This window comes from Schistocerca serialis, chromosome 8 (assembly GCF_023864345.2).
Source record: "Schistocerca serialis cubense isolate TAMUIC-IGC-003099 chromosome 8, iqSchSeri2.2, whole genome shotgun sequence".
NCBI classification, from domain to species: domain Eukaryota; kingdom Metazoa; phylum Arthropoda; class Insecta; order Orthoptera; family Acrididae; genus Schistocerca; species Schistocerca serialis.
Window position 1 is genome coordinate 576,734,221 of NC_064645.1, and position 15,981 is coordinate 576,750,201.

Consider the following 15,981-nt stretch of genomic DNA (forward strand, 5'->3'; position numbering starts at 1 on the left):
CTGAGAACACCTGTTTGGGTCTGGTACCCGAAAACAAGTTTGATCTTTGGCCAGACTTGGGAAGGTGATGTATGCCACCCAATGGTCGAGAATTCTCTCTCCCAACACTCCTGCTCCCGTTGTTTGATAAGTTGGAAAACATGGGCACAGAGCCCTTTAAAGGCTACGAGGTGCTCCAGGGAAGGGTGCCACTTATGCCGCTGTAAAGCTCACAAACATTCCTTAATTGCTTCAACAACTTGCAGTGATCACCAAAGGACTGCCTTTCGCTGGGGCACCCGAAAGAGTGAAGGATCATGTTTTCTGCCACAGAAACTATTATTGTATTCACCTGCTCAACCATCACATCGATGTTACTGTGTGGAGGAGATTCAACAGTTGCAGCAGAGGTGAAAGTTTCCCAGTCCACCTTGTTTAAACCCTGTCTGGTCAGTCGTCCATGGGCCTGACACAGAGGAGTGATAGGAAGATCAAGTGGTCACTACCACACAGGTCGTCATGTGCTCTTCAGTGGATAGATGGGATATGTCCTGGCCTGCAAACTGATAAATCAATGGTCGAGTAGCTACCATGAGCCATACCGAAATGTGTGGCAGCTCCAGTCTTTAAGAGGCAGAGGTCGAACTGAGACAGTGAAGTTTCGACATCTCTGCCTCGGCCAGTAAGCACGGTGCCACCCCACAAAGGATCATGGGTGTTTAAATCTCCCAAAAGTAGGAAAGGTTTCGGAAGTTGATCAATCAGTGCAGTTAACACATTCAGGGATATTGCACCATTTGGAGGAAGATACACATTGTTGACAGTTATTTCCTGTGTCGTGCTTATTCTGATAGCCACAGCTTCAGGAGGGGTTTGAAGGGGCACAGTTTCACTACAGACTGATTTTAGGACAAATGCAAACTCCACCTGACACTCCATTATAGTTACTACAGTTCCTGTAGTATCCTTTACAGCTACGGAGAGCAGGAGTCTGCATTGCTGGGAACCATGTTTCCTGGAGGGCAATGCAGAAAGCAGGTGTAAAGCTTAACAGCCACCATAAGCTCAGCCAGGTGGTGGAAAAACCACCGCAATTCCATTGGAAGATGACATCGTCGTGAGAATGGGAAGGCATGGGACATTCAATGAGGCAGTTTATGCCTCAGGGTCACCTACTGCCAGTGACTTTTTGCCTGAGCAATCTATATCCATTGCGTCTGAGGGTCCAGCGAGATCTAGGTCCTCAGCGGACACCAGAATCTCCACCTCATCCGCAGACGCAGAGCTTGTGGGTAGCAGTGGTGTGGGTACCACCACAATTCCCTTGGTCTTGGGGACCTTCTTTTTGGATTTCTCTCATTGATCCTTGGGTTTCCCCGGCTGGGAGGACTTCACTGATTCAGTCTCCTCAGGGACTGAGGATGAGGGTGAACCCCTACGACCAGCTGCTTGTGGGCTGTTCAGCCACTGGCAGGTGTCATCTTTCCCACTAGCAGACACCTGGGAAGGGAGTCACCCAAGGGACCCCTTCCTAGCGAGAGGAGCTGAAGAAGACTTATGCTTCTCTGGCTCAGAAGTGGGTACTGAAATCTCTGATGGTTGGGGGGGGGGGTGTAGCACCTGAAGAATGTGGTGCGAGAGGAACAGGGAAGGAAGTGCCCCCAACATCAAGTGGGCAGGTGTAGTCTACTGGTTCTGAGAGGCGACAGGAACATGAACTGATGGGGCGACAACTGTTCTCATAGCGGAGGCATAAGACGTGGTCATTGCCACAGGATGTAAGCACTCAACTTTCCTCTTAGCCTCAGTGTAGATTAGTCGGTCCAGTGTCATATTCCATGATTTTCCTCTCTTTCTGTAAAATCCTGCAGTCTGGTGAACAAGGTGAATGATGCTCTCCGAAGTTGACACAGATGGGAGGCAGGGCACATGGAGTATTGGGATGTAATGGACGTCCACAATCTTGACGTGTGATGCTGGAAGTACAGTGGGAAGACATATGGCCGAACTTCCAGCACTTAAAGCACCACATCAGGGTAGGGATATATGGCTTGACGGCACAGCAGTAGACCATCACCTTGACCTTTTCGGGCAATGTGTCACACTCCAAGGCCAAGATGAAGACACCGATGGCAACCTGATTATCCCTCAGACCTCGTTGGACACTGCACATTTAATGAACACCTCGCTGCTCTAAATTGGCGCGCAGCTCGTCATCAGACTGCAAAAGAAGGTCCCTGTGGAATATAATACCCTGGATGATATTTAAGCTCTTATGGGGCATGATAGTAACAGAAAGATCCCCCAACTTGTCACAACTGAGTAATGCCCATGACTGTGCAGAGGATGCTGTTATTATAAAGACTTTTCCTCCAAACACTCCACAAAAAACACACTTCATGAACATATGTAAGATTCACCATCAACTCTTGTACATATGAGGTACCGTGTTGAATACCCTGGTGTTCCTCCCATGGTGTGGCCAGGGAGGGGAATGATTTGCGGTCGTATTTCTTAGCATTGAAGTTAGACTTCGCCCGTTTAGAGACTGCTGGTGGCGGACCACCAGCAAGACATGACGTACTATCCTTCATGGTGTGTTATCCACCCTGATGTCACCCACTCTGACCAGGGGGCCTCACCACGAACGCCACCCAGCCACAGCAAGGGCCACCTGGAAGGATGGTCATTTCCCAATTGGCTCGCTCTTAAGGAAAATTTTGAAAAATGGAAATCAAACCCAATACCTCAAGCCTATTCTAACCCCCAGGCATGCACAGGGGCCAGACGCAGTCACTTGTCCTTTGTCCTTCACCAGTGGAAATATCTCAGCCTGCAAGATCCGTGCAATCACGGAGTGTGGTTATTGGTAGCTGGAATTTCCAATGTTAGGTGTGGTATGGGGACCATTAGGGACATGGCTGTCATGCAGAGGAAGAAAACCAATGTGCACTCTCAGTAAACACAAGGTGGTGTCATACCAAACGTGGAACGGGGTCCTTCCAGATGCCATGAAGAGCACAGGGTACAGCCAACTGGGGGTGGTGACTAACATTGGTAACAATGTGTGTGATTTTGGATTGGAAGAGATTGTCACTGGTTTCGAGCACCCATCAGAAGCTTGCAGGAGGAAAACACGAGCTCACCATTTACAGCATAGTTGTTCATCATCATCATCATCATCATCATCATGTGTTCTGCCAAAAGGCAGGTTCTCACATGGTAGTTCTTCAAGCTGTCCAGTCTTCTGCCACCCTCTTCAGATTTGCGTAATTTTCTCTTCCCTTTACGTCGTCTATCATCTTGTACCTCCTTCTTCCTCTCAGAGTGTCTGACAGACATCGAACAAACGCATCTGCCATAATTTCACAAGGAGCCCGCAAAAATTCTTTCGCCATGCAGCTCAACATGCCCCCGATGTCCATCTGGCATGTGTTGCATCAACATTTACACATGTTACTAAACAAAATTCAGCTACTGCAAGCTCTTTGTGAAGGTGACAGAAATTGTGTGGAGTTCTATAGTTCAATCCCTGGCAAGTTGGAGGACGACAGTTTTTCCACTCTTAGTGTGTAGTGCTGAGGCAACATCCATTTAAATGGAAAGGTGAACCATCAATGTGAGAATATGGAATACATGAAGTTTTACAACATGAGAGGGCCTGTCCAAAACAATGTGTTTTGTGCAGTTTCACGGGAAAAGGTGTATGACAAGATGGAATGGTCGCACTGGTCCAAATGATTCGGCCTTACATGGTGGAAGCTGTAACTCCAGACATGCTAACTGTATTGTGGCAACAATCTGAATACAGCAATGACATATCGTGCATCTCAAGGGGGGCATATTTAAGACCTATGAAAAGGTATGGGAAAAAAAAAAAGAGAGATTTCATTGATTATTCTTTTTCGTACACCCTCCCTGTCTAATGGGAATCTACTGTTTGAGATGGGCCGGGCAGTACCGACGTCGTTATAATTAATTCACAAACCCATTTTCACCCTTAAATACGGGGAAAAATATGCACACATTTTTCATGTACATACAGTATTTATTCCATCTACCGGCAGCATTTCATAGAGAATCTGAGCAACTTAGATGAAATGCTCATGTGAACCGCACTGCACCATGACTTTGTAGTAAGTTCTTATCTACAGCACTATTTCAGACACTGATGAACCAGCACCTCATACCACAACAGAACTATGTGCACAGGAAGCCCAGAACAACTACTCTCTCCGTTCTAACGAAGTGCCACTCTTGTGTAATAGTCATACTGCAAGATGACATATGCAACAAGTTCCCTTGTAGTAGTCGAGTTTGTTAATCGCGTAGCAAAGTTGAGTTAGGATGGCCAAATAGGATATCAAATGCAGACTTGCAATATGAAAAAATTTTTCTGAGAAAGAAAAATTTGTGAACAAAAATCTGTTTTTAAGTCTTGGGGAGGTATCTGTATGAAAAGCAGAGATTGAAGTGAAATATGGATGAAACCCCTCAGGCAAAACAAGAGTGAAAGCTTTTTAAATGTGGTGTTCCAGAAGAATGCTTGAGTGAGATGGTTTGATCAAATTATTAATGAGAGGTAATAAAAAAGTGGGGAAAAGAAATTTATGGCATAGCCCAACAAAAAGAAGGGGTAGTTATTTTGGGACAGAGATCTGTGTTAAGTCGGCCTAGACTAAAGACAATGACAAGTGGGACATCCGAAGCACTCTTACATCTTAATGGTCTTTTGAAGTGTCAGTTACATGCTTTTTATTCACATATTTGCCAAAAACAATACATTGATATTCAACATCAACGAAGTGCTGCACTTCATTCCATTCATAATGGTAAACTTATATTCAACTTCTTTGTGCCATTTTACTATTGAAGTAACAATACCAGAACACTGTTACTCTTTTTGAAAGTCAATATTAAGTAAGCATTCAATATTGATGCTAAATTAAAAAATATGGAAATGGAGAGTATTCCTGAAATGGAAAATTGTTAGTATTGGACTACACAACCTGCAACATTAAATTCCATGGAACTTTGGTAATTTTTCAAAATGAATGAAATACAAGCTGGTAGCTAATAGATCATCCTTTTCCACTGTAGTAAAATTAGTAAATCATTCTTGGCAAACACTACCAACCATTGCTTAGGCTACTCGTCTGGTCATATCTTCTTTCCTACTACATATCTGATCATAATTTGAGTTTGATCTGCTGCCTACGTTAAAGTTTTGTGTATCTTTCTGCTTCATAAAAGCTTGAAGCCTAAGTTTAAGTTAAATTATTGATGTGTCTGCATTTATTACTTTTGACTAATCAATTTCTATTTACTACTTATTACTATTATAAGCTATGCGATATGAAAGTTAAATTTGTAAACTTAATAGAACTAACTTGTTCTATTGGACAACTCTGAACTACTGTTTTGTACTCCAGGACAAAAATTAGAAAGCTACTGGCATTTAACAAGTGGCATTAACGTCTAAATGATTTAAAACTTCAGTTTTTATTTCAGCAAAACATCTGTCAATAACAGCTATTACGAAGTTTCCCTCTACATACTCACCTTCCCAGCTTTCATCTGCGCCTCAATTGCTTCTGCTTCCTTAATCTTGCCAATGGACCGGTAGTATTCTGCCCACTGCGCACTGTAATCTGGCTGACCATTCTGAGTGGTAGCAGCTTGAGGGCCAGGGCCAGCAGGCTGCTGTTGAGGACCAGGCTGTGGCCCAGCACCCTGTTGCTGCTGACCAGGGCCAGCCAGCCCCTTGCTCGCCTTCGCTTGCTGTTCAATCATTTCCGCCTCTCTATGCATACCCAGAGAGCGGTAATACTCAGCCCACTGAATGCTGTAGTCAGGTTGGCCAGTAGCTGGATTAACCTGAACTTGTCCAGCCCCAGCACCTGTAAGGAAACAGTTTCAAATTCTATAATGTTACAAAGAAACTCAAGTACACATACAATAAATTACACCAGCTGTTGTAAAGACACAATCAGCTCTCTTAATGTGTAGCCTTCATCTCTGAATATAGTGAGTACTATAATCAAGCTGCTGTAAGAATGTTTGTGGCAGCTGACTGTGTTACTAATTCTGCTATGCATTTTGTTTATTGTTGCACCAAGTGTCATCCATCGGTAAACCATGCTTGCCCTAGAGTTGTAAAGGTGGAAATATGGGACTATCAATACTGCGACTTTAATACTGCGACTTTTACGAATTCCAGAACTGCCACCAGTGCGTCCCCTCCACAGAATGTGCTCCATGTGCATGAAATTTAAGTTCTTCCAGCTGCCTGATTTCTACACTCATTCTGTGAGTAGTGACACAAATGTGTAATGTTGTACTAATTTATAACAATGTTAATAGCACAATGGTTTGATTAAACCTTATATTCAGATAATGTCGAAGAAACACACCCACCCCTTGCAGAATGGGAAACGGCCTTTCACACCACACTACCAATATACCCCCCCCCCCCCCCTCTCTCTCTCTCTCTCTCTCTCTCTCTCTCTCTGCACGCGCGTGCAAGACTAACTTGAAAAGGGATTACTCAAAAAGCAAGTTTTGTTTGTGCCTATTGACAACTCGACATTCCGCTTTTCAGTGATGGCCTATTTCATCCAAAAAGTGTATAATTCCACCATAACATTCCTACAAACAAACACAAGTTTGCATCTTAAAGCCCTTAAATTTGATCCAAAGGAAGACAAGATTATTATTCTAATGGATTTCGCTGAAAATTATTATTTTATCCTTTTGGATGCAGTGCAAGGTTTCCACAGGAAAAGCAGAAGCATCAATCTGTCCATTTGTCACTTTTTCCAAAATCAGAAGGTGGGATCAATGAGTTTCTCACATTATCACTGACTGACTGTAACACAGCAGAACAACAACTCATGTTTTCATCAAGGAGCTGATCAAATAGATAAGAAACAGCTTGCTTACATTTTCCACATCCATTATTTCAATGGTGTTCCAGCACACACAGTACAGAACTTTCAAAAATTTGAGAGTTTGGAATTGAAAAAATATATTTTTGCTAAAAGTTACAGAAAGTCATCTCATGATGGGATTGAAGGGACAGCGAAGTAATTAGCATGAAGCATGAAGAGCAAGATTGCAAGGCCCTGTTAGTAAGCCAATTCTTCCACCTATAGGTCTGTTTGCTAGTGCACCAGAAGCATTAATGGCATTAAATTTGTTTCCATCAGCAAAAAAGAAACTGAAAATTAAGCACCACAACAAGATAGGTTTAAACATGAGCACACTTTAACAGGAAGTATCAGAAAGTTTTTTTCCAATTTATGAAAACTCCAGGTCAACAGAAGACATGATGCCTTGTATTTTCTGGCCAAAATAATGAGACTTAAGAAAATTATTAACATCAGACTTTCATCAGCTGCATGAGCAACAGCATCTGGCTAACAGTATTGTTTTCCTCGTGATATCCAACAGCAAATTAATGAAGTACATAAATAATTCATGTAGCTTGGATTAAATGTAAGCTTAAAATCATAAAAGAAACCTCTTTAGCTTTGGCCTACAACTCAAAGAAATGAATTATGAGGCTCGAGAGCCTGTGGGAACAAACCCTTATCAGGCTAGGGATTCTGTCGAGAAGAAACCCACCCATGTCTGCTGTTACACAGATTCAGGCCGGTCTCCAAGAGTTGCAGAGATGCTGGTTTTCTCACTTCAAAATAAACAAGCAACAGTTGCTGTACCATGGATTACACAAACACATGAATACAATTTCCATCGCGCAAAATATGCTATACTGTAGACCAGAATTAAGTTAGCACATCAATAGCATCAGAAAATAAATTTGAAATTCCCATTATACACATTCTTTTCCCAAAAAATGTAAGGCAGATTGCTATGAAGTTCACCAAAATTTACACACAGAACAATGATGTAAAACTTTCAAGGCAAAAAACATGCATTTCAGTTCTGCAACACTTCCACTACCATAATTTCCAGCACCCTAGCAACACACGGTTAACTTCTGAAGTTCACAGCTAGTGTTATTCTGTAGTTACCACAGTACAAAAACTGGCTGAAATATGTCATGATGAGTCAATACAAAAATCATTTTTTGTACTTTGTGTTGTAACAACTAGCTCACTTTATTCACGGGGAATTTTGGTATTACCTATTTCATAACACTAGCAGGTCCACGGCACAGCACTTCATACAAATGTAAAGAATGGCTGTCTATGTTACCAAGCTAAATATGTATGAGCAAAAACAGTTTTAGCTAAATGACAATAAGACAAACTTACAGAACAAGCTAAAGCGCCAATCATTTAAGAAACATATCACTGTTGCCATGGACAGGAGTTACCCTGCAGTTATGACTCCTCAAAGCATTCTACAATGCAGTTGCATCAGATCCCAGCCAAACACTAATTCAATTACTAATTATCTCATTACAACAGCCTCATCATGGAACAGTGTTGCTACCTCATAACTGTTTAGCACGTATCTTAAATTTCTCGCCTAGCTCACTGTTTATTTTATACTGCTGTTGCTCACTTGCATGTATAACACGCCATCACTGTGTTAGTTGAACCAATAATGAAGGAATGGGTATGGGCTCGCAACTGTGAAACAATAGAACAGTGCCAAGAAATTTTATTTGTGGTTGGTGCACTTTATTCATAGGCACACCCACTCTAGGTTTAAACTGTAAAACATGACAAATGTCATATCAATATGGGTGTATTGTCACTGCACCTTCACATCGCCGCTTCTAGAGACTTATTTGCTTGCATTGTAAAAACGTATCTTACTTATTACATAGTTTAACATTATTTTTCTAATGAAAATGGTTTTAAAAATTTTGCAGGAAATACTGTTTTGGGAAAGTAGTTTGAAAATACTAGTTTTTGCATTTTTCCAAAAACTGTCAACTTTGCCCTCAATTTATGAACTACTGGAAAACAGTAAGAGAAATTTTAAATTTTTAACATACATTACCTCAAACCACCTATACGAAAATTGGTGTTGAAATATTTTTCCACTCAAGAGAATGCATAAAATTCTAAAATATGGCCTCATTTTGTTTCTTCCAAGAAAATATTGCCAAAGTATTGGTGATCGTGAAACTTTACCAATGTTCATTGGGAACTGTGTACACTAAAAAAATTTCATCAAAATACATGGTCATGTGGGAACCTCTAGACCACCTGGCATGGAATGACACTATAGGCAATGTGACAAACTACTTCAATAGGAATTCATGAAACTGTTTCCAGTTTGAGCTGCACTAAAGGTGCGAAATGTGCACATTTATCCACTCTGCAAGAAATTGCAATCAGAGGGATGAATGTGGATTAGCCTGACTGCAAGGGAAGATGGTAATGTCAAAAAGCTTTCATCATATTTTACAGAAATTTACTTACTAGTGCAGCAGGTCATTTTGTGATCTACATTAGTCATGCTGTAAGACAACATATCTTACTGATATGGTCTTATGCAACTGCAGTTATCAATGTTTCCCTTGTGTCCAAAGATAATGAGATCAAGCACTGATAATCTTTTTTCAGTTGTTCACTTGTCTGTCTGTTAGTCTGGTGTGTACATTTTGTGGGCTGTTGGCTTTGGAATGTTTAAATGGATTATACAGTAACCAGAAACTGACTGAACATATTTGCGTCATCTGCAGTTCACGAGAAATGCGAAAAACTGTAAGGGGCCTGGTTTCACTGAGAAGAATTAAAATTTTAAATGCAACTTGTCAAGAGGAATGTAACAGGTCGATATGTAATTAAGATGATGCGGAGAACCCGATCAGCTCTGGGGCGTGTTTCTTCCCCGTAGTGTAATTTTTTGTGAGAATGTTTTATGTCCTTACTGGTGTGTATGAATAAAAAAGAGAACACTTTGCAGAGAAGGTTCTCAGAGGAAAAGAACATTCTCTGAGAAAGTTCTCAAATTCATGTGAATATAAAATTTGAAGTATAGTCTCAACGACGCAGATTTTTTCTCTGAAGCTCCCATCCTCCTCGAGATGGTTCTTGACGTGTCATCGGCTGTGTCAAGCACAGAACATACGCATAATCTTACATTTTATTCAACTCACTCAAACAGGCAAACTATTCAATGTACAAATATGGAACTGGCATCAATGTATACTGGAAGAATTGCACTGTTTGTATTTTACTTCTATGTGAGGCAACAAATTATTTAGACAATTACAATTTACAAAAATGTATTTTCTTACAATATAACTGGATTTTCACACAAGGTAAACTTCTTTTGCCACTGAAATTAGCTGAACAAATTATGCACACAAAATTTGAAAAATACAAGACATTTTTATCTACTCTATAATGAGATAATTTTGGTTAAATATAACACATAATTGCTCGTATGTGTAGCACTTTAGCTGTTGCCCGTGCCGTTTCATTAGGAGAAACAGATCGCTAGGTTTGTAATAAACCATTTAATTTTCCTCATCTGCCAACTTATTTCCAAATCTGTGTGCACACAGACCATGCTTTCGAACGTCAATGGTGATTGTGTAGAGTTCAATGTGCTGCTGAATGTTCAGAAACGATGTAACTTGTGCATACAATACATGTCCCCAACATGGTATTCGTGATTGCAATGCACTCCAATGGCAGTTGTCAGTATTTGGCTCATAAATAACACTGTTTATGAAATCTATGAGTGTAAAATTTCTATATTAGCTCTATTAAAACAAACATTTCCTAGCTTGCCAATATGCTAGTCAGGTTGTTATGTCTGTAGTATACATAAATAAAGACTTCAATGTCCATGAAAATCTTATAAGGCAAAAAAGAAAGTACCATGTCCAGTCAATGAAGACTTCAGTTTAACAGAAACAGTGCAAGAACTTTACAATAGCTCTTCACAAGAGCTAAATATTATTTCATCATTCTCACTTCTTAGTAAAACCATAAGGTCGTTCTTACTTTATCACTATTCCTATTCAGCATCAGAATCTTTGCAACGCATGAAATACAAAACTTAAAAGGAGAAAGGGAAAATATGTTACTGCGAGTAGTGCGAGCAGTCCTGTAGATTAAGCCAATCAAATGAACCCACTCCTCAAAAAAAAAGAGTGCACTTACATTTACGTAACATTGAATCGTGTAGTACAGATAAATATTAAACTAACAAGAAAGTATCAGAACCTATAAAAACATGAAGGTTAGTAAAGAAAAACTGGATATACTGAGGCAAGAACCACCAATACATCACACTTTTGCTTATGGGTCTGTGAGGCTACCTACTGCTCTAAAGCAACAACCAAAAGTTTGACAAGTATACCTAGCATGTTACAGCTCCTGAATGCTTTAATCGTAGCTATGTTACTAACTGGAATTTAATTATGGCAAATTATACCAAAAACAATGCATTTTTGATGGCTCATAATTTGCCATTGCCTTTAAATGGTATAATCTCATAATACACAAGTTACAATAATTATTTAACCACGAATTTGATGGTTCTCATAATTTTATTTAAAAAATCATAATTAACAGCGTGTTTTCAGCTCTGTACTGAGGGGCAACAGCATGTATGTGACAGATTATGTTCTGCAATCTCATTGATCAACATTTCTGACAAGCTAGATACTGCTTCACACAATGGCAAGACTCCCCAACATGCTAGTTCACACTATGATGCCAGAGAATCGGCATGCTCAACATTCAAATACACAGTCATTCGTTAACAGACTAACAGAACAAAATGTAAGATTTATACTGTGAGAAAACATGATGAATTTCTGAAAATGTCGGTGACACAGTTGTCTGATGTGTACCCACTAGGTCTTCTGTACATCAGTCTGAAAAGTTGTGTCTGCTAAATAGCACAAAAGTGTTCTCATTTTTGCTTCTTTTGAAAGCTCATCCCTCCTCTCATGATTTTTGGGAAGGAAGTTCACCAACCAAATAACGTTTATACGGTTTAACTTCTATAGCTTCTCTCTTCGGTATTTCTTGGGGCTACCTTCATCCTTTTTGCTCCCAAGCAACATGAATTCTATCATTTTTACTAAAAAGGAAAGGAAAAATAAATATCAGAACTCAACCTCAACACAACTTACTCAGCACTAAGTACGCTACACAGCTCGCTTCAAGAAACAGGATTTCATATGAAATCTGAGTGTTGTTCTTGTTGACAAAATTCATCTATCCTTTTACTCAAGCTGAGAACATTCTCGGGTGAAGTATATTCTCAGTCTTACTTTAAGTCGTGCAAACCTGGAATATTTTCCAAAATTAAGAGAATGAAGTACATTTCTGTTTTCCTCATACAACCCATTATTTCATTCCTCATACAACCCACATTTCATTCCTCATACAACCCACATTTCATTCCTCATACAACCCACATTTCATTCCTCATACAACCCACATTTCATTCCTCATACAACCCACATTTCATTCCTCATACAACCCACATTTCATTCCTCATACAACCCACATTTCATTCCTCATACAACCCACATTTCATTCCTCATACAACCCACATTTCATTCCTCATACAACCCACATTTCATTCCTCATACAACCCACATTTCATTCCTCATACAACCCACATTTCATTCCTCATACAACCCACATTTCATTCCTCATACAACCCACATTTCACAACTTAGCTACTTCCTGTCAAACTTGAAATGAGTCACATGAAAGAAAATTGTCACCATTCATTATATGAAGGAGATTTTTATTTTTTGTACGTTGTGTCCTGCTGCTTGCTATCACAGGACTGAAAAAGTTGGGCTGCAAACATGCACTGACCAAAATAGATTAATCTAAGCTTAGGGGAAGGGTATTAGGCACAGGATACCCAGTTTTTAGGCTAAGAGGTTGTGGGACATGATTCATTTGTGGGATGGAATGCAAATTAAGGAAGTGCTGCTAAAAGCATCTAATGAAGTATTACCCATGTACCAATGCTTACCTACAACTGCCTTCCGTCACAGGTCTCTCCATTGAAGACTAAGCATCTCAAGCATCTGTGTGAACACTTGTTAAATTTGGAAATTTCAAGGCAGGACATTGTATGCTGCAAAGCACTCACTCCACTGCACACAAATTCAGTTCCCCCTTATTTGAGTATGTATGGAGGAGGTGGCAATACAGAATGAGTTGTCAGTGCACTGAATTCTTTTTTGGCAATTTACAACATGGCATTATCTCTTCCCACATATTCTTCAAATTCTATTTTGTGTTCTCTTAAATATAAGTTTTATATTATCTTGACAAGTTTCCTTTTAGTTTAGCGTGCTACTTTGGTATTTGTGACCATTATTACTAGGCTTATTCCGTACATTGTAATACATCATGTCAATGAACTGATGTAGCATACCATCATGAGGAGAACTTAGCAATACTTGCCACAATTTGACTTTTGACTGATAACATCTGCTGTGTGACTGAACGCCTGCATAGACCAAGAGCTAGATTACACTGGAAAGTGATTTGGGTTGGCAAAGCAAACGCATCATGATAAACCACTTAGTTCCTTACGTACTGTACTAATTAACTTGTGACTGAACACTGACTCAGTGGTGGGACGTGACACCATTTTTCAGTTATCACCAATGATGAGCATATTTAGCCTCTAACATCATTAACCAGTTATTATCCTGTTACCATCCTGTCAAAACAGTAGTAAGTGCTAGGTAGCCTACATTGTTTCGTATTCCTCTGCTCCCATTGCGAAGTGCAGCGTTTTGTAAAGTGTGTTTAACTGATCAGTTTTCAGCAGCTGTTGCTGTGAAGTAGCTTTACTGTATTCGCACTGTTCAGTAACAATGTTATCTCTGTGAAGACGACATTTGCCACAAAGTAAGTCACCTAACAACACATAGCCCAACTTCGAAGTTATAGACAGTTGGAAGGTGAATTCCAGTCTGCAGATAAGATTGGAATTGTTTGTACTCTATAAGTTGAGTACTTTGAACTGGACTACAATAGTGTGGATCCAATTTTAGATGTTTTAAGGAACAGATTATTATATTTGGTTTGTTTGGCACTCAACTGCATGGTTATCAGTATCCATACAAATTCTCAATCTTTTCACAGTCCAGTGATGATGAAATGACGAGGACAAAACACAAACACCCAGTCCCCAAGTGGAGTAAATCCCCCATCCGGCCAGGAATTGAACCTCGGACCCTGCAATTCAGAGGATGCATCCTATCCGGAAATAATACAAAGATATCCACATGGTTCTTATCAGCACAAGGATTACACTACATTAAAGATAGTTCATTTTAACCTGAAAAAGGCAGTGTTGTTTAACAGATGGAAGGTGTTTCTTCAAAATTTTCTTCACAAGCTTTGTTTCCAGCACGAATGATTTTTATCTTTATGATGGAAGTGAGATAGTTGCCTGGAGATGCCAGTTCCCATACACTATGAGGAGCATATTGTTTGACAAAATTTAAGTTAATGCTGCTGAGAAGTCTGGACACATTGCACAGGCAAAGGAGCCGAGAAGCGCACACAGGAAGGTAGCAAGGTAGCAGAACGACTGTCCTTCATGCTGGTTTGTCTCATGGCTTCCTCTGAAACATTCTTTCTATTCCATTCCAAAGAGCAGGATTACACCATGAAGAAATGAACACCACTGTTTTGCTGAATGGTTTTCTAACTTGTTGCTATGAAGTATTCCCCGGAATTCAACAATAGTAGTAATGGACGATAAACCATACTACTATGTTATGTTAATGATGCTCCAATAATGCAAAGGAAGAAAACATACTCTCCTCTGGCAAAAATTGAACCTCGCATGGGCAAGGCAGAATCAATGGAACTTTTACAGCTGTACTAGTCAAAATATGCACACACCATATCGACAAACAAATACAATAACAAGGCTTCCTCTATGCCATACTCATTTCAGTCTTACTACATTTCCATGACCAGGTGAAAAGTTACTTCACAAGAAACAATAAGAATTTTAACCTCTGTGAGGTGAAATGTTGACAAAAGAAGCCATTAACAGACATTGCCCCACCAGGCTGGTCTCCATTTATGAGCCATACCAAGAAGATAGAGAAACAATCAAGGATTACTGGAAGAACAAATCAGAGAGATCATTTCTGTCAGCTCCAACACTAGTTCTGGGTCAAAGAAATAGGGCAGTGTGACTCATTGCTTACATGATTATCACAGATACATACAGAATATTTGTGGACGTTAAGTATTGCTATTTGTTTATTAATTACTATAGCTGACTGCCTGTCAAAAATTATGCAGTGGAAGTAGGTATGTCACCATTGGTCTGCACTGCTAACAGTGGTCTTCTCGTCAAAAGTTGCGACTTATTGCCATTGCACCAAAACAGCTCAAAAACTCCTACTGAAAACAGGATTCCTTCCCATTAGCTTCAACAGCACGAGTCGTGTCCATTAAGTATATACCACTTTGGACAAAAACATTTTTCTAGAAAGAGCATTTCTAAAACCTTTTCCCATATGGTTGCCATCGTCGTTCAGCCATTTGTCACAGCGAGAAACCACCTTTTCTCTGCCCTCTTCTTAGTAGAGTGATGCCACTAGTGAATATGGCCACTGCTGAACACCTTTTTGCATAATCACTATTAGAGCACCTTTCCCCAAAAATCACATTTCTAGTTCAAGAACAAATGGTAAAAAAACGTGTAAGATCGATACTGTACAGAGGTGATCCAACTGCTCCCAACCGAACTGCTGAATGAGGTTTCGAGTGACATCAGCAGAATGGGGACGTGCACTGTTATGAAGCAACACAATGCCTTGAGTAAGCATTGCATACCTTTTGCTTTAAATTGCACACTTTAGTTTTTGAGGGATAGTGAGTGCCTCCACTCCACTGGCTTGTCTCGATTCTGAAGTGACAAGACAAACCAAAGTCATCACCACTCACAATTCTGGTTAAGAATTCATCAACCTCATCACGGCATTGGATAAGAAATGTCAAAGCACTGCAAAGTCAATTCATTTTGTGTACATCCAGAAGCATTTTCGGAATCCAT

At 40.1% G+C, this 15,981-nt stretch overlaps 1 protein-coding gene across 6 annotated transcripts in view; it reads right to left on the reverse strand.

Moving 5' to 3' along the window:
• LOC126416070 (far upstream element-binding protein 1) overlaps nt 1-15,981 on the reverse strand; it is a 76,895-nt gene that overhangs the window by 20,210 nt on the left and 40,704 nt on the right. For all 6 annotated transcript variants that reach the window (XM_050083552.1, XM_050083550.1, XM_050083549.1 and 3 more), the window contains one exon: nt 5,542-5,879. In XM_050083552.1, the coding sequence (XP_049939509.1) occupies nt 5,542-5,879 (338 nt within the window). The remainder of the gene's footprint in view (nt 1-5,541; nt 5,880-15,981) is intronic.